Source organism: Toxotes jaculatrix, chromosome 4 (assembly GCF_017976425.1).
Source record: "Toxotes jaculatrix isolate fToxJac2 chromosome 4, fToxJac2.pri, whole genome shotgun sequence".
Classification (NCBI taxonomy): domain Eukaryota; kingdom Metazoa; phylum Chordata; class Actinopteri; family Toxotidae; genus Toxotes; species Toxotes jaculatrix.
The window spans coordinates 17,766,733-17,785,128 of record NC_054397.1 but is presented as its reverse complement, the minus strand read 5'-3'; the positions used below and the strand labels follow the sequence as shown (position 1 = coordinate 17,785,128).

Sequence of the window (18,396 nt, the reverse complement as noted above, 5' to 3'; positions counted from 1 at the left end):
AACCCTCCTGTCTGACTGAATATCTCACTCTTACCTCCTCCTCTGTCTTGCTTACAGTATGAACCCAGGGGTCCCGGCCGGCCTCTCTATCAGCGCCGCATCTCCTCCACTTACCCAGAGGAACCGTCTCCAGCCAATACCCACAATGCCCTGTCCCAGCAGTCCCAGCCCTGTACATCAGACCCCCAGGACCACCCCCATCCACACATACAGCATCATCAACACCCACATGCCCACTATGTTTACCCCTCACATGACCCCTGGCCCAGTAATGGTGGGGGTCCCGGTCCGTTCCAGAACATTCCATGTAATGGAGCCGGCACACTTGCTCAGCACCGGGAAATTCTGGGTACGCCTCGCCAAATATGCTGTTGTTGTTACGATCTTTTCACTTGAGTTATTTTGTCATATTCTATAAACTAAATGTTCAGTCCAAGTCTCATTTGCCTCTCTTGTCATTTTGGTGCACCTTTCCATACGCAGCTTCCAAGGCCCTTCGTCAGACAGAAGAGCAGGTGAAGGTTGAGGCCACAGCAGCACAGCAGACGCACCCACACTCCCTCAACTCCCTTCAGCACCTTGGACAGTTTCCTCCTCTCATGCCTAATAACAAGCAGCAGCAGCAGCCGCCGCCGCCGCCGCCGCAGCAGCCGCCGCAGCAGCAGCCGCCGCCACCACCACCGCCGCCACCACTGCAGGCCCCCACAGAGCCCAGCCAGGGGGCTCCAAATTTAAACAAACCACCCACCATGTCCTATGCGAGCGCCCTTCGGGCTCCGCCTAAGCCCCGAGCTGTTCGCCCCGAACAGGTCAAAAAGAACAGCGACCCTCTCTCCCTCCTTCAAGAGCTGAGTATAGGAAGTTCAAATGGTAGCAATGGGTACTATTCCTACTTTAAATGAGTGCCACTTCTCCCACATAATAAATAAGTCATTAAAAAAAAAAAAAAAAACTAAACAAAAAAGGCAAAAGTGTTTCAAAAAACAAACAAAAAAAGAAATAAATAAATAGTGCAAAGTGCATTTACAAATTGTTTCTATCAGTAGGTTTGTTTTATGCATTTTGTTTCATTTTAACTTTTTATTTGTATGTCATCTTTTCTCCTGTTTCACATATCTGTGAAGAAAATAAGTATATATAATGAATGCATTACTGGTATATATACATACTCATTATGTATATATGAATATATACTTATATTATCTACACTTGTATATGTACGTAATGCTAAAAAGAAAAAAAAAGTTCTAAAAAAAATTAATTAAAAAAAAAAAAAAAAAAGGCGAGACTTGGTTGACCACTTAGCTACCTGCTTATTTTTCCTTACTGAAGTTGGGTTTGTTGGTTACTAAATAAGTATGTTGAAGTTTTCATTTTGTATTCCTCAGTTTTGAGTGGACGTCACGTCTTGATTTTTCAGACTACTGTAGTTGTGGCAATGGACAAAAGCTAAGTGGTCAACTGAGCCAGAAACTACATGGAACAGTGTATAGAAGTAGATAATTTTCCTCTAATCTGTACATATAAAGAAAATAAAAGACTGAATTGTATGCCACAGACATGTCCTTAAATTCCTATATCATGCTAGCATTTGCATCATGAATTCTTTTCCATTTGTTGGCTTCTGATCCTTAATTCTTAGACATCTTTACCTGGGTATCTTCTTCAGTGATTTAGTAGTTAATGTGATAATTTACTGAGGAATAACAATACAATTATTGATTTTATTTTTCACTTAATGCCTCATCAGCAACAATAGATACAGTGTGAAAATGTCAAAATAGCAACAACCATGTCATTCCTCCTTGGGTTTGTTTCAAGGGTCAGAGAACACCAGACATCGCTTCCTATGATGGAATTATCCCAGACTGCTTCACTTGTGGCAAATGCCCATTCATTTTATTTTTTTTATTATTTTTTCTTTTGGTTTCATTCTATTTCTCTTTTGAGACAGTCATTACATTGTGGCAGAGTTACTTCTCAACCCGTGTCAAATGGGGTGTCAACACCAGAGAAACTGTTCCAATAACTTCTGGGGATATAAAATGGACATTGAGTTTTGGGGTTTTTTTGGAGGGGGGGGGTCTTTAATGGACATAGAGTTTTGTTTTTTGTTTTGTTTTGTTTTGTTTTGTTTTGTTTTGTTTTGTTTTTTATTTTTAGGTTTGCAGTACTCTGAGGGTTTGTGAAAGTGAAGAGAGTGATGAGGTCAGAGTGGGGCATGTCATGATAGGTAAGTTGAAACTGAGGATGTGATCAACACTGCCAGTCAAACATTTTTGAACACATTACATTTTTAGCATTTTTGGTTAAATCTTAAGTGTATTAACTGTAGAATAGATACCCTGAAATCTGAAAATATATATGTATATAAAGAGTATTGTGGGTGTTTCTGGCCCCCTTTTTTTTTTTATTGGAAATGGTCTAGCTCTGAGACACACTGTTACAAACAGTTCACTGTGTATTATTCTGACAGTTGATGTTGATGGATTGCCCAAAGATCCTTTCTCATTTTCTCTGTATGACAATCTTTAAATCCCTGACTAATACGAACCACATAGTGAATAATAACCTCTTGTCTCTGATATTTGCTCCCAGTTCCACCAAATACATAGATCTTTTCCCATAAAATTCAAAGTCAAGTCCCACTTCTTAATCATATTTTCTAATTGCAGGGCATAAAAAGCAAATGGTACTCCCACCCTTTCTCAACACACTAAGATTTAACCAAAAAAAAATGGTAAAAGTAACTTTAAACTACATTAAGCTGTTCAAAAAGGTCTGACTCATAGTGTCTGTGTTTTTAGGCTGTGCATAATAAGAATGAATTGGTAACGTTGTGGAAGTTGTTCCTGGTCATTCAAAGAATTAAATAATCCACTTTTTTCAGGCTGATCTGGTTGATACAGTGACATTACAGCAGCAGCTGGATCTCATTCCCTTTAAATGAAAAAGCACTGACCATGCCTTCACACATTTTTCTCTTGCGTCCCAAAACAGGCGGTGAGCATAACACAGGAATGCTCATGTTTGATTTCCAGTCAGAGAGAGTTGCTCGTTATTGGCTGACACATTCAGAGGCCACACAGCTGCATGCGCCTGAGTTTCAATGCTGAAATCCTGAAGTCCTGATGATTTGAGTCCCATGCTGGTAAAATATGAGAAAGATTGTGATAACGTTATATCTGCCCATGTTTTTTCCTTTATGACAAAAGCAATACTGGAAACTGTCATCCAGTGCTTGGTCCTGTTATATGTAATTCATTAATTGCTGAAACACCACTGCCCTATCTGCGAATTGGTCTAAATGCAATAAAATCATCCCACTGAGTCATGGCTGTCATATGACAGTTAGTCACCATTAAATCTCTCAAAATGTCACTTCCCCAGAAAGCTAATACCCCACAGCTAACTACTTCGATGTGTTTTGAACAGTCAGCAGAGAGCTTCATATGAGCTATGGTTTTATTTTTAAGTTCTGACATTGTAATTCAAAAGTCCAGATTTTTTGACTTAGCAGAGAACACATACTTGTAAATATGCATTTTCTAGGTATTTACAAACAAGAACTTTGGGAGCGCCTCAATTTTGTAGAAGCTGTTCAAAGAAGAGGTATGCCCTTTTTAATTATGCAAATTCACAAAAAAAATAATAATAATACTAATTCTAGAAATGGACAACAACAACCCAGTTGGTAGTTGCAACATGTTGTAACTTTTTAATTTTTTGTTTTTTTTTGTTTTTAAAGATGACGTCTGGCTGATTTGACAAAGAGGAGAATTTATGTTGCAGCTGTTAAAAGACGACTTATTTCACTGTACAATACATATTTTTAAGTATATGTTGCTGGATTTGTCCTGTTCTGTCTTCTCACCACTTTACAGCTGTACAACGATTAACATGGATTTTTTTCTTTTTTCTTTTTTTTTTTTGTTAATGTGAAGACTGTTTTTCTTTTCTTTTCATGCATGTTGAGATGACCTGGCTGGTTTTTATCCCTGTTTTTATCAGTTTGTATTGATTTGTGGATGAAAAAAAAAAAAAGCAAAAAAAAAAAAAAGCTTTTGTTCAAACCTACAGAGTCAAATTTTTGGTATATTATTTGATGTGTACAATAACTTGTGACATTATCAACAAAACTATTATAATATTTTACTAACATGTCAACAAAATATGTAATGGTCATGTAAGTTCTTTTTTTTTCTGCAGTTACTTAGCAGGGCTAAAGCTGAGGTTGCTCCCTGATGTGTGTCCAGTTTACGAAGCTTCGGACGAGTTTGTTTGGAGAATCCTTTTTTGTTTTGTTTTGTTTTTTTGTTTTTTTTTTTAAACCACAAAGCAGTTGTTGGCTAATCTCTCTGAAGTTGTGCAATACTAATATTTCACCGCTTCTTCAGCTCTACTTTTATTTATTTTTGAAGCAGAAGAGATTGAGCCAAAGACGTTTTAAAGGGATTTTATTTACATTTTTTTCTTTATTGCTTTATTGATTTCTTTCTAAGGTTTCATTTTTGTCCTATCAAACATCTTTATATTTCAAAAAAAAAAAAAAAAGAAAAAAAAGTTTGACAGGATCTTTACAAGGAAATGAAGGGCACTGACTCTTCAAATGAAGTTTGGATTTGAAATGTTTTCACCACCCGATATTGCACCGTGTATCACCATCTGAAGTTGATATTTTCTTGAAAACGTTTTGTGTTGCCTTTTAAAGAAAAACAAAGCGAAACCAATGTGTGTGTGTGTGTGTGCGTGTGTGTGAGAGAGAGAGAGAGAGCGTGTGGCACATGGAAAGGGAGCAACCTTTTGCCCAGCCAGTAGAGAGCACTGTGTTCAGCCTTCTATAAACGCCACATCTCTTCCTGTTATCTGTTTGCTCTCCTCTGTTCTTCCCTCGCTGCAGTTGATCAATGGCACACCTGTTCTCCCAGCCTCTCAGTCCCATTGGTTCCTCCTTCGTGGGTACAAAATAATGAATAGATCTGTTTTACTCTTCTTCATTTCAATTGGTGGTGGTTATAATAAAGGATTTAGACTGTGTTTCAAAGGTTTATTTTCTTTTTTATTTGTTTCTCTATTAAAGTGTTTTTATTGAAACGTCTTGAATTCTATGCATTTTTTCCCCTCATTATTCCCTGCATTGAAAGACTGCGTTATAGAGAATTCATATGTCATATAGTCCTCATGGTGTTTGGGATAATGACGGATGTTAGCCTCAAACTAATGTGGATGAAAGGGCCGTGCCAGTAACTATTTTTAGATCTGTATTTTGACTATTTCATTAGTTTAAAATCCTCCCAGATTAATTGAAATGCAGCTTTTCACCATCTACCTGGAAAATTGTTAAAATGCTTAAATGGCTATGTCAGCAGCAGCTTCTCTTTTTTATCCACATCCACTCATCCTCACACATGTTTTACCTATTTTGCTTTGTTACATGGAAGCAAAGGAAGCTCGGAACACAAAGTGATCTCAGAACACGAGACAAGTTTTCTAAAGCTTATCCAGGTTTAATTTTAATTACAAAGTTATAGCGTATAATAAACACACACACACAGAATCCACTTAATTCCAAAACTTGTTTGATTTCATGCCATATTCAATGAAAAAGTCAAAAACATAAGAAAGGCTGAGAATCTCAAACACGAATAGTAGCCCATGAAAGCCCATGTCAGAAGTTGCCACTGCTTTTACTATTCCTGTTTTGATTTTTTAAATTCGAATTCAGCTTTTAACTCTTTTTTTTCCATTCAAAATTGTTGGCATAGTGACAGTCAAAAGAAATGAATTTAGAAATAAACCATACAAAATGAACTTTTGGCCTGAAGAAGCCCCTGCCTGGATGATTGCAGCTCTCACTAACAGCTGCATAACTGAGATCAATGCAATACTCATTCAGCAATACTCACTCAGGTTTTGCACAGAGAGGTCAAACATATTAATTCCTTAACTGCTCACTGATATGTACATGGCCAGAACTGTAGCAGTTATGTCTCAGGTGATGCCAAGCAAAGTAAGCATAGATATTTGTCTCTGAATACCCACAGTACAACACAGCTGCAAGATCAAAACAGGAGCATGAAATTTCTCTGCAATTTTGTAATTTAGGTACCTCATTCAGAATTTAATCATAATGTCTTTGCTGTGATGTTGCACACTCTACCTTGAAAAATGTGTACTGTAAAGTATATGTTGCGGAGGCCTGGTAAAGAGTCTTGCCCCACATGTATCCTCTTGAAGTTTTACTGCTTCTCAAACCCAGCTGGACCAAAGTAGCTTGAACTTTGTCTTGCATCACCTGTCCACATTTCAGCTGTTCTCAGTGTTGTTGAATCTCACACCAACAACTGAGTTTGTGAAGCAGTAACCCACCACCAATGTCATTCATACTGTAGGCAATTGCATGTGAAATGGATTCTAAAATGACTGTTGTCACTTATGGTTGTAATTTGAAAACAACCCATTTGATGTGCAGCTACTTGCAGCTGAATAATAGAGTCATGTTATATTTACTTACTATATGTAATTGTCGGATTTGATTGGCTAATGACAATCCACTCTAAAACAAAGCAACATGGTTTTTTTTTTAATAGTTGAAATAAAACTTAATGACAGATGAGCTGACACTGACTTTTTGCTGGTCTGTAACTATCTGCACGTACAGTTAAAGCCTGGCAAGAACCTGTGTGGGTATTTATGTTCCCTGTACGTCTCTTCCACCTTGAAGACACTGTAACATGGACAGATGCAAATACCATTTTATCACATGTATCAAATGGGTTGTGACACATGAAAATGAACAGAGATTTTTTTGTATCAGCTTGATTTGGAAGCTGTCAACAAGAAAGTAAAAGGCCTTGTATGTGCACCTGCTAGAACTGAACCTTTTCCAGCATGATCAGTGCTGTGCTGTGACTGTGTGGGTGTTTAGCATTCAGCCTGCCACATACACACACACAAACCTGCTCTGTGCTGCTGCTTTGCTCTAAAATCGTTCGTTCACCCACAAAGTTCTTATTTTAACTGGACATTCTTCATCTTTAAAGGTTCTTTATAAATCTTATAAATATACAACATCACATATAGATCTTGACTTGTCTTACTTATTGTAAGTGAGTGACTCCTTGAGCAACACCGTACAAAAAAAATCATCAGCAGAACATTAGATATGTACAAGATATCATACATAATGCAGTACGTAAAATCAAGTTACCTTGTTGTCAGGCCATAACTGCCTTTACTATATACTCAAAATGTTATTGTCTTAATGTCTTTTTAACTAAGGTGGGCAAGATGATGACATAAGGGAGACCAAGCAAGACCATGGACACATAGCAGTGACTTGGAATCAATCATTTTTAGCGTTTTTTTTTCTATATACGCAGATGATAAAGGGTGATTTTTTTTTAAGGATGAGGAGAAAAGGAAGCGTACTAAAAGTGCTTTCAGATTTTTGTAAATAAAATGTTTTCAGAGACTTTTCAGACCCCTTCTTCTTTTGTCCACAGTTTTCAGACTTTGCTATGACACTTGAAATCTAATACATTTGCAAAACTTTTCTAAAACTCTTATTTTGCTTTGTCATTATGGAGAATTGAGGGCAACCTGGGGGGAGGGGGGTTGATTATTTTAAACAATTTTAGCATAAGACTGCAATATAGCACAGTGTGAATGAAAGTGAACAGGTCTGAATACTCTCTGAATGCACTGTACCGTTTGGCCCAGGTCTGCGCTTGCTGAGAAGTGTGCTGGGTTTTAAGCCACAGGTCAAATCTGAGCTGTGGCTTAAACATGAACTAAACCTACAGAGGTGGTGAAGAGGACTTGTGTATTTTACACTCTGGGTGGGCATTCAGGATAAGGCAAACATTCAAAACTCCAACAAAAGGCCCCTTTTCAGGCTGCTGTATAATTGTAGGGAGGTAAATTTGCCATCATGGCTAACAGTCCATCCACACCGGAGCCAGTCTCTGTCATCGTGACCTTACCCTGTCAGCTCTTGTTCTCGAAATGAATCTAACATCTGTACTCAAAACAAAAGACACAGTCATTCTCATACTGTATTCATTTCTCTGCGCAGCTATCACTCTGCTTGCTCCGGCTCCGCATCCATGCAAGTCTCCCATGGATTTCTCGGCATCTGGGGCATGGAAAGGAACAGGAGGGCAATACCAGAGAGAAAGAGGAGGACAAAGGCAGTGCAGGCACAAGCAAAGGACCAGGCGTAGTAGTATTCGATCCAGATGGTGTCCTCGCTCTCAATCATTCGCTTGACTGATTGACGCATCACCTCCAGTGAGATGAAGGAACAGAGACCTTGGAGGGACAGAGATGTGTAAACATGAGTCAACTATTTGACAGCTTATAGTGACACCTGTGGCTGCTTTTTAGATTCCCAAGCTCTAAATGCAGCAGGGAAAATTAACTGAACCCACCTGCAAATGCAAAGAACATGCCAGCAGGTTTGAGGAGGTAGTCTCTTCCTTTGCCTTTACCAGTACATGATCCCACCAAACACAGAGACCCCAGTATCATGAAGGCCAGGCTGAAGATGGAGATGGCCGCAGCCGAGATGTTGTACTCTGGAATGAAAGAGACCCCAGAGTGTTAGTGCACATTTCTATACAATATCTGAAACCTGGAGTAAAGTTATTTTTTTTCAGGCTTCACAGAATGGCTGGCATTGTTTTCGCCTTGTGAGCCTGTGTGTGTATGTGTCATCATGCCAAAATGTGCTCCTGGAGACACGTACTGTAGCAGGAACAATCCACAGAGGTGGTTTTGAGATCTTTGCCAGGTGCTTGTCAGTGCACAGATTTTGTCACAGTTACTGTGTAACAGTGGTGCAAGATGTAGTCACAGATGTGCAGTTGAGATCAAAATTTAAGGAATATATATCACTGTTTCTATAATCAGCCAGGAGACACTGCTTTAACAAGCAGTGATTTCCACTTTAACTGAGAAAACAGAAATTACAACATGTAGCGGATATTTGGGATATTTGGCCATTTAGTTGTTTATTTGATTTTAAACAGTGTGTGTTAGTGACAGCATCCAACTTCTTGTTTCACTGCTTGATGGTTGAATTATCACATATTTTTCAAGGCTGTGGCTGCACTGTAACACTTCTTTGTCACACTCCAAATTTTCTTTCACTTTTTGGGCCAGGACGTTATCCTGGATCCTTTTTATGAATGAGCTGGTTTTTCACACTGAACAATTCGGTGTGTGTTTTTGGAGGAAATCCAGGAAGGAAATAGCATTGCATTTTATAATAATGGCATTTTTGAGAACTACTCTCAGCCGCATACTAATACATATTTGGAGTGCACCAAATATGTGACATGTTGCACAGTGTAACAGTGTGGCTCATTAATTTGTTGTTAGTATTTTTGGACAGCAGTGGAACTCTGTGGCACAGAAGACGAAGTTTTATCAGACTTTGGCTATGCAGTAATTGTTGGCAGGATCTTCGTTGGTTTTTTGTGTTTTTCTTGGATTTATTGGCTGTAAGATATATGGATATATCACAAGACTCATCCTTTAAAGTTTTGTGCTATCAAGCCAATCATGTTTAACTCCACAGAAATACTATACTAGTGTACTTTGGTCCTTATGTTGACAGATACAGTGTGTCTGCGTAAAAGGAACAGCTGCTGGCTTGTTTTTCTGAGAAGAGAGGTGGATAGGATGCGAGGCCTTTGATCTGCCGCCTGTTCACCTGTGAACCGCGCCCAGGGGAGAAGCTCTCCTTTGGGGTAAAGAGCCTTCATCTTCTCCTGACAGGGGAGGATGGGCCGCACCCTGAACACTCCGTGTTCTCTGAGATACTCTATGTCTGTGGAGCTTGCTGGTTAACTCAGTCTGAAACACCAAAGTTTCTCAACACCAGAAGTGAGGTAGACATCAAAAAGACACCACCGTTTCAGTCATGCAGAGATTGCTTTATGGGACTGATGAAAGGTTCCTCAGTCCTCAGAAATATGACAAAAGTCAACCTGTTACCTCAGAAAAGGGAAGTATTTTGAGGCTTCATTCATTCCAAAAGCTGTCCGAGTTTGAAGTCATAACATTGCAGTTTTTTGTGAGACATGATCTCTGAGACAGTGTTATATAGCTTTGTTTATGCATGTACTGTATTTGTATGTATATATTTATATACATATACATATGCATGAGCATGTACACAGACATACACATAGATGCTTTTCATTTGTGGAGGTGACACTTGAGTGAAGAATTTAAGGTTCAGAATTTCAAATTTTGTTTTAGTTCTCTTGAGCTGATTTGGCCACAAGCAAATTTAATCCATCTTTATCTACCTATCGATATCCGAGCACAGCTTCAGTGAGAAATTGTAAGTTGTGTTCATTTGTGCTTTGTGTGCCCTGAGGAAGAAAACAGTTCTGAAAAATGAAACACCACAACAACATTTCTGCAGATGTCATGCATAGTTTACCTATGTTAGTAAAATGTATGAAGAACCTCAGAAGGCCCACATCCATTCATAGAGTGTCCTTGGCTATTCTAAACTTGCGAGAGTTTAATTGCACGTAGTTTATTTTTTATTTGTGAACTCCCTATGGCAGATAAGAGTCTTGCTGTATGGATGGATGTGCCTGTGGAGACATACATCTACTATGTTCATTCAACCTTACATACCATTATGGTATAGCCAAATGGCTCAGTCAAGAGTGAATAACACTACAGGGAACCTAGATCAGTGCTGCAATCATTCTGGCAAACTTGCAGTGTGTCCCTCAAGGGCTGGCCATTAGCACTGGGATGCTGCATGTGTGTGCATGCGTGTGTGGGTGTGAGTGTGTGTTGGAGGATGGGGGTTGGGGTACCCATCAATGCTTGCATTAGCATCTCAGAGTTTAGGGTGCGGGGGTGTGTAGGACTTCATGTACAAGCCTATTCACATTTACACCCCAGTAATTGAGTCTGACAGTGCTCCACATGTGCTCGGCCCCCTAACGCACATTACATGGGAGGGCTGTCATACAACATGCGCCGGCTGGACTCGGTGAGGCCATAACTGTTAACAGGGCCACTGAAGAGAGGATGGAAGAAATGGAAAACAGAGGGAAAAAGGATGGAAGGAACAGAATATGGAGGGAAAGGGAGCAGGAACAAACACACACAGCTATGAACTGCTTATTTTTACTGTATACACAAAACATCTTTTGCGCTCTACCTACAGGCACTGTATATGAAACACTCAGCCTTGTGTCAGCACACACGCTGTGAATTCTGGGACTCAGTGAGTGAACTATGACCCCCTAGCTGGTGACCACCATAGGGGAAACAAACCCCAACCAAAAAACAGTTTCATTTTCCAAACACATTAGTGTATGCATCAAAACATAATTCTACATACATACACAATTCTTGATAAAAACGTTTGAGGCAGAGTGTTACATAGATCGACCTGTGTGGGCACATTTGCTTTTAGCCACAGTTGGACAGGGGGTTGGGAAAATCTGACGTCTGTCACTGACAAGTTTGCCATTGACAGACAGTCAGATACATCTGCTGCGACATCGCTGACTGGGCTGTGGTCAGAAGTGCAACATGAATGAAAATCTGAGCCCACAGAGAGCAGAGCAGAGCAGCTGCTGCAGGTGAGATCAGTTTGGAAACTGTGGTGCAGCTGGTTTGATGCTGAACTTCACACAGACTCGGATGTCCTAATGTTTTAAAGAACATATTTACAAGATGAATTCACAAATGAATCTCACTTTTTTTTTTCTTTTTCAGACAGGATGGACTGAAAGTAACCGACACATTGGGGAAACAGTTTCAGAAACCTACCTTTTTGTGTTTTATATTCAAATATCTCAGTGTCCTGCCCTGGAGTGAAGTGTTGGAAGTAAGTGCAGTTTTCCTCTGTGAAAAGAAAGAAAGCCGGATTTAGTTCAAAGTCAAACCTGCATTAATTAATTTTCTTTTACCACTTTGGGGCTGCATGACAAGCAGCAAACACAAAATCTCCATTTTATCACCTTATGAAGTTGTCACTGCTAACGTGTTAGCAAACAGCAGCCAATTTACACATCCAGCAGACAGAGCCACAACCAAATTTTAGAAACCAAATCTTTATCAAAGTTGTTTAACCTTGTCATGTAACTAACAGCTTTTGTTGCTGAGGGATATAATTCTTATATTTCTTTTTCCTTTGACACCTAATTTGTGTTGGAAAAATCATTTTTATTTCACAGGATTAGCTGAAGTTGTGCTTATCCTACATTTGCTTTGCTCGACCTCAGACCTTTTTCACACCTTTATTCAAGCTTTGCCCCAGATACTGGCTGTATGCCACCTGCTGTGGTATACCATGAAAATATGATACTTCTATTTAACACTTCATACTATCTCACATTGTTCTTCCAAAAGCATCTCACAGATTGACACCCCAGGATAATATTACCACTAAACTGGTTGCTTGATGTTGTGCAGAGCCCTCGTCTGCTTTGTGTGCTTTGACTATCAAAGTAAAAACAGCCACAGCAGACATCACATTCACTTTTTCTCAGGCAGACGATGCGTTAAACCTTGGGAATTTACGCAAATAAAGCCAGACTGCTTTATGTATGTGATCATGGGGTGGTTTGGACACAGTAGATGCTATGTTTGATGCTATGCCAAGTGTAAAAAAAAACCTGTTGAATGCTGTATAGAAACAGACTGGGTTTCCTGTCAAATCTTGATATCTTGAGTAGACGTGCTTTATCTCATGCCATATGCTTGCCATTGGGGTTTAAGAATGCATACATGGTTAAAAGTTGTTGATGAAGTGCACACAGTGTGGCTCACACTCTACATCTGAGGCTTCATTTCATGTAACATGTTTCTGAAAGCAGATGAATGTCCTGACATTAAAAAGGAATCACCGCCATGTAGGTTCAGATGATCATATTTGCAGGGGGGAGTGAGACTGTGTATGCATGTAACACCAAACCACTATGCCACTTAATCTCACGGAAAGTCAAGTGTATGTCAGTGATCTTGGTTATGTTGTGAGGTCTCCGCTCACATGCATGTTCCTAATCCCCTTTTCCATACAGTTTCACCATGGAACATAAATGAAATGCTTTCATGTGGAAATATGTCGTACTGGATGGTATCCTATCACGGGTAGAGCTCAATGACCCATGCTGGGAGGATAGATAATTGTCCTATGCATCCTGGAAACCATGAAAATAAGCTAAAAGAGCTGTCAAGAGGCCCTAAAAGGAAATAACAGAGTAATTTGAGATAGCAGGCACAAACAATATCTCTGAATCATATTTTTCCAAGCCAAGTCAATATTCCAATGTTCACAAAAACCTTCTTTGAAATTACAAGCTTTTATTGCAGTGTGCCACATTGTGTGGGCCCACATACAAAAAATAATAATATAAAAAAGAAGATGTTTTTATGAATGAGGACAGGGACTGGCCATCAAAAAAAGAAAGCACAGAGGTTGTTACTAAGCAACAAGCAGCAGTGTTTTTCTCTGTAGAAGGCATATATGAGGGTGTGATAGAGGCTCGTCAACTAGTTGTACTTCTGAGCAAAACCTTGTGTTCAAAAGGGAGGCTGAAAAATATCTCTGAACCTCACTCATTTCCCCAAACAGTGAATATTCATGTTTTTAAAGCAGTGTTAATCCACTTCTCAGCCTACTTTATCCTTATGCTGTAACACAAGACTCAACCCTTTCAACAGCAGGAAGCACAGTCTCTGAGTGAGATAAGGTTTCTTTTTTAGGTCCTGGGTTGAAAAGTGAGAGAACTCCCAGCAGACCGAGTGGCTCGTCGTTCACTAAATGCATATCTGGTTTGTTGTGTACGTTTAAGTGGAGCCACTCAGCATTTATTTGAACTTGGAGTACATGCTTTAAGCTCATTATCTGTATCAAGCAGCTCTATTCCCACATGTGACTGTGTGTGTTGCCTAATTACACCTTTTTGTACCATCTTTAGAACACAAGCTTTAACAAAAAAAAAAAAAATGAGGACAAGCTGGTTGTCATAAATTAATCTGCATTCATCTGTAGAAGCATGCTGCCACAGGCGAGCACACTCACACATATAAACCACTGTTGTACCACTTGTTGTTGATCCTCATCTGGTTAGGCTGTGCTGACAAGCTCTGTAAAGCCTCCTCTGTTCCTAATAGGGCAATCCGTCATCTTTCCAAAGATCAGGTAAGGACATTGGATTAGCATCTCTGCACATTGTTATGTCACAGCAGCACCTTTTATAGCTTTGATGTGTGGTGTCAATTTGTTTTGTCTACAGTGTTAAGTTTGGCCCAGACCTCTGACCATTGTTCTCCTTGTCATTCTTAGGTCTTTGAATTATGACAAGTGAAGACAAGTTCAATTAAACTCAACCCAACCCAACTGTAAACCCAAAATAACATATGAAGACATATCTATATATGTATTAAAGACATTGCCGGAAATTCCCTATCCCTATATACGATGCCTATCCCTGGATTACTATGTCACTTGAGTGCCTATAAATGCAAAATACCAATGGTTCCACTTGCTTTTTTGACTATGTGTCCCATCCCTGGGGAGTGTAAAGTAATTTGAGTGGCTAAGTGAGCTGCATAGAGATGTGAAGCTGCAGGAAGGTCTCGTGGGAACAGTTTGGTTGGACAGCAGGTCTTGGAGCTATGCGTAGCGCTTACAGGCGGCCCCGTCACTCAGAGGAACGCTGGACTTGGAGTGAACAGTTGACCCTCATGGCTTCCACCCAAGACAGCTGAGTATTTACGTAGCCTATATTTATAACCACGATGACTGCTTGCTGAGCAGTTTGCACAATATTCGGTTATTAGAGAACAAATTTCAAAGTGTTTGCAATTTCTTTGATTATTAAACACAGGGTGAGCAACACAGAGGAGCTTGACTGGTTAACAGAATACCTGATGTTGCTTACCTACAGCTCACAGCAGCCCAGAAAGCCAACATAAAAAGAGCTCTCAATATGAAAAGAAAGCAGGACAACAGACTTGAGTATAGCATCTAAAACTAAAACTAAAAAAAAAAAAGTTCAGAAATTTAGGCTTGGATGAAACCTCCTTTCTTAGAGCTGATATAGTATACGATGTACTGTAAGTCTGCATCATACACATAAAGTTTTTCTGAGATATATCACTACCTGCACTGTGTCAGCAGTCAACCTAAACAACAACTCAGCCCATATTTTCCACATGAGTGTCTCACAGGACCCCTTCACACACTGTTTAAGTCCTGCTTTGGATCAGAGGTTGACACCTCTCTGAAGACGTGTGGATATAATAAACAATAATGTTCCTTTCCAAATACAGCTATTGGGTCGGGAGAAACAGCTACTAGATTTACTTACTTCTTAAATAAAGGCTGCCAAGGTGCCATTGTAGTAGACAGAAAAAGCATTTGTTAGCAGCAAGTGGCTAGTAAAAACAGTATTATATTATATTATATTATATTATATTATGATTCTTGCTTAAATCAAAAATTACAGATAAAGGCTCCATAATTAGATGTATTTGCCACTTGCCACAGTCTGAAGAATTCCCTATGTGTCTGGGTGGTCCGAGCTGTTTTTGTATATTCAGCACATGCCTGCCATGCTCGCACAAATGAACCACCCTCAGGCATTTCATCTGCTCCTGGAATGGCCCAGCAGTGAAGACAGTGTCTGGGACTCCCAAATGTCCAAACAGTCACCATCAGTTAGGACATATTTTGGGAGTTTCTTTCAGCTTTGAGAGAGGGACAAATTTGGGTGGGAATTTCCAAATTCTCAATTTATACAAGGAGACATGAAGGGTCAGACCACAATCAAACGCTCAGATATTGGCTTCTCAGGAAACGGTCACCAGGCCAGATCGTCTCTCACTCTACCGATGAATGACCTTCAGCGCAAGTCAATGAGATGTGAGAATTGCTCGACACTGTTTACATCCATCTTATTCAGTTAAAGTCTGCTTTTTATTCAAGCAGCCATAAGAGCGACTGTTATAATACAAAGTTTATTTTGAGACATGCGTACCAGGGTGAACCCGTGTTAGGGCATCAGGATACACATGACCTATGAGCTGACCACATAATGTCAGCATCATTAAGGGCTGTGGTGGAATAAATATTCAGATCATTCACTTAAGTAAAAGTGTTGATACCACAGTGTAAACATAGGTAAGACTTCTGCATTCAAAATTGCTGTTAGCAGCAGCAGAACAGCCCCATTTAGAGTCTTATATTTTAGCATTTTAATGTAGTAGGTGGCTGAATTAATGATAGAATTAATTTTAACTACTTTCTAGACTGATGTTATTTATATCTATTAAAAAAAGCACCAAATTTTATAAAATGATAACATGTTATGTTTATAAAATCTCAATCCGCAAAGTCCCATGTATCTAATGATATCAAATGCTGTAAAAGTATAAAGGAGTATAAAGAGGTGGGCGATCGGTTGAAGTGTAGTGTGTTACCAACATAAAATGGAGTGGTAGTGCTTTTTTTAAATGGGTTTTTTATAAATTCCTAGACAGTGTTCTGAAAAGAGCTATACCATGTGGGAGTAATTTTAAAGAAAAAAGAGACAATGTTGTGAGTCTGTACTCATTCATTAATTTGAGTTTTACAAGTCTAAGACTAAATTCTTAATCACTGGAGAAACTGGTAGTGATAGTCTACATATTTACACTGAACTAAATGTGCATTTCAAAATATTAATTTCAAATGCTCTGCAGTGCAGTGTCGACAATGTCAGTAACTTTTCAGACTAAAAGCTGTCAAATTTACATTCAGTTCATTCCTCAAAAATGATCAGGAAACCATGGAACCCATAAATGTGTGCTAGTAATGGAAATATTCAAGTGAAGTAAGCTCAAAATTGTTTAAGCTCTCAGTAACTTCCCATCACTGATTAAGGTCCGTTCACTGAGGATGCTTTACAATCCAAGTTTGTATACGGTATAATCACATATGGGCTCCCATGTTGTATAGAGCAGCGGTAGTCAGCAGCCTCTATGCTACCTGGTTTTACTAATAAACACAACCTCACCCAGGGAGGAGGAGCCACCGGTAGAATCAGCTGTTGTGGTGTTTAATGGTTGGTTAGTGAAAGCCTACAGCCTGCTGGGACTAAATGGCACATGCTCAGGTATCTCTGGTTGATGTCAAAAATCTCCTGTGTTACGGCTAAGTCTTTACAACTAACTGATAGCATGCTCTCGAGGCCTTGTCATGAAACCTGGTCTGCCTGGCTGTTGTGTCCAATGTTGCCCTGTTTTTTGGAGGGACATTTCCCTGATAAGTGAGGTTCAGAGGCAGATTTGCAAACCACCACAGAAGCTTAAACTCTGACTATCACATTCGTTACACCACTTTCATTAGAAACCATATGAAAAAATGTAAATCTTTCTTTGAATATGTTTCTGAAGTCTAACCAAGCAGACTCAAGTGGTGTCAGTAACGGCAAATACATTTCAGATAAAAAATTGACTACATTGTAAAAGGCTGAAAGCATGCAACTCAGAATAGAATATTTCCTTTCTTCACAGGAAAGTTTATAATGTCATATCACGTCTAGTGACCCTGCATCAGGACCTCTATTCTTAGTAGCGTCATACCTCATGAGAACTGGGCTGGACTGCGTATAGAGGCACCTGACAGTCCCAGACAGACAATATTCATACACTATAAGACCTCACCTTTTGGTACAGAGACAAAATGTGAAACGTGCCTTTCAGCTTTAATCTAAATTTGTGGGCCAGTTCCAGAAGGTTTTTCCTCAGATTTTCACTTACCTCCAGGCAGGCTGATGGGTCCGCAGCCATGCCCCTCCATGTAGATTTCCGAGGTCATGTAAATGTACTTCTTGCACAGCCTCCATAGGCCAAAGTGGGCTGCCTCGCAGGTCTCATTGAATCTCTCCACCCGTGGGCTGAGCACTGCCCAGTGGTCCGTTACCACCGCTGTGAACATGCAAGCCATACCCACCAGCAGCACGAAGATGGCAATCTTTATCTTTGTGCGCTTGTGCATGTTTCCAGGTGATGAGATTTCTGTTCAGTGAATATTCTTCCCTTGATATGTTAAAAAAAAAATCTATAAAATTAAATGTTCTGCAATGTGGACACAGTGATCTGTGTCCCAGGGGCTTCTTTCCTCAGTCACTGCAGCAAGCTTCCCAAAAAGTCTCTTCTCTTTTTTCCCTCTCCACCTTAGACTAGTGCCTTCTCTCCCCCTGTTGCAAATCTGTGCCTGTGGTTCGAAGGGAAAGGGGCCAGACTGCTCCTGTCCTAGTTTCAAGTCCCCTTTTCTCTACTCACTATAAGTTGCTGCACAACTGAGGGGCTGCAAGTTTAGACTTACAGCTGTTGAGGTAGATCAGGAAAGTTGATGACCAA

The 18,396-nt window shown here is 39.7% G+C and overlaps 2 protein-coding genes across 3 annotated transcripts in view; one reads left to right on the top strand and one right to left on the bottom strand.

Moving 5' to 3' along the window:
• The window catches only part of helz (helicase with zinc finger), a 50,628-nt gene extending 49,366 nt beyond the window's left edge, over positions 1 to 1,262 (top strand). The window contains exons 32-34 of one of the 2 annotated variants that reach the window (XM_041036875.1): positions 58 to 349; positions 484 to 625; positions 656 to 1,262. In XM_041036875.1, coding sequence (XP_040892809.1) covers positions 58 to 349; positions 484 to 625; positions 656 to 902 — 681 coding nt within the window. In that variant the 3' untranslated portion in view covers positions 903 to 1,262. Of the gene's footprint in view, positions 1 to 57; positions 350 to 483 lie in introns of both variants that reach the window. The other variant, XM_041036874.1, reaches the window with a different exon arrangement.
• Positions 1,263 to 5,486: 4,224 nt separating this feature from the next.
• LOC121181093 (voltage-dependent calcium channel gamma-1 subunit-like) lies at positions 5,487 to 18,334 on the bottom strand. Its single transcript, XM_041036891.1, has 4 exons — positions 17,794 to 18,334; positions 11,815 to 11,889; positions 8,433 to 8,579; positions 5,487 to 8,313 (listed from the first exon to the last, which is right to left on the bottom strand). The coding sequence occupies exons 1-4, from the start codon at positions 18,029 to 18,031 to the stop codon at positions 8,081 to 8,083; spliced, it is 693 nt and encodes a 230-aa protein (XP_040892825.1). The 5' UTR covers positions 18,032 to 18,334; the 3' UTR covers positions 5,487 to 8,080.
• Between the last annotated feature and the right edge of the window lie 62 nt (positions 18,335 to 18,396).

Excerpts from the sequence above, each read along its gene's own strand:
- LOC121181093 (XM_041036891.1), bottom strand. The coding sequence starts at position 18,031 with ATGCACAAGCGCACAAAGATAAAGATTGCCATCTTCGTGCTGCTGGTG. Across the intron at positions 8,580-11,814 it reads TGAATATAAAACACAAAAAG|AGTACAACATCTCGGCTGCG; the intron begins GTAGGTTTCTGA and ends CTTTCATTCCAG. Across the intron at positions 8,314-8,432 it reads CATGTTCTTTGCATTTGCAG|GTCTCTGTTCCTTCATCTCA; the intron begins GTGGGTTCAGTT and ends TGTCCCTCCAAG.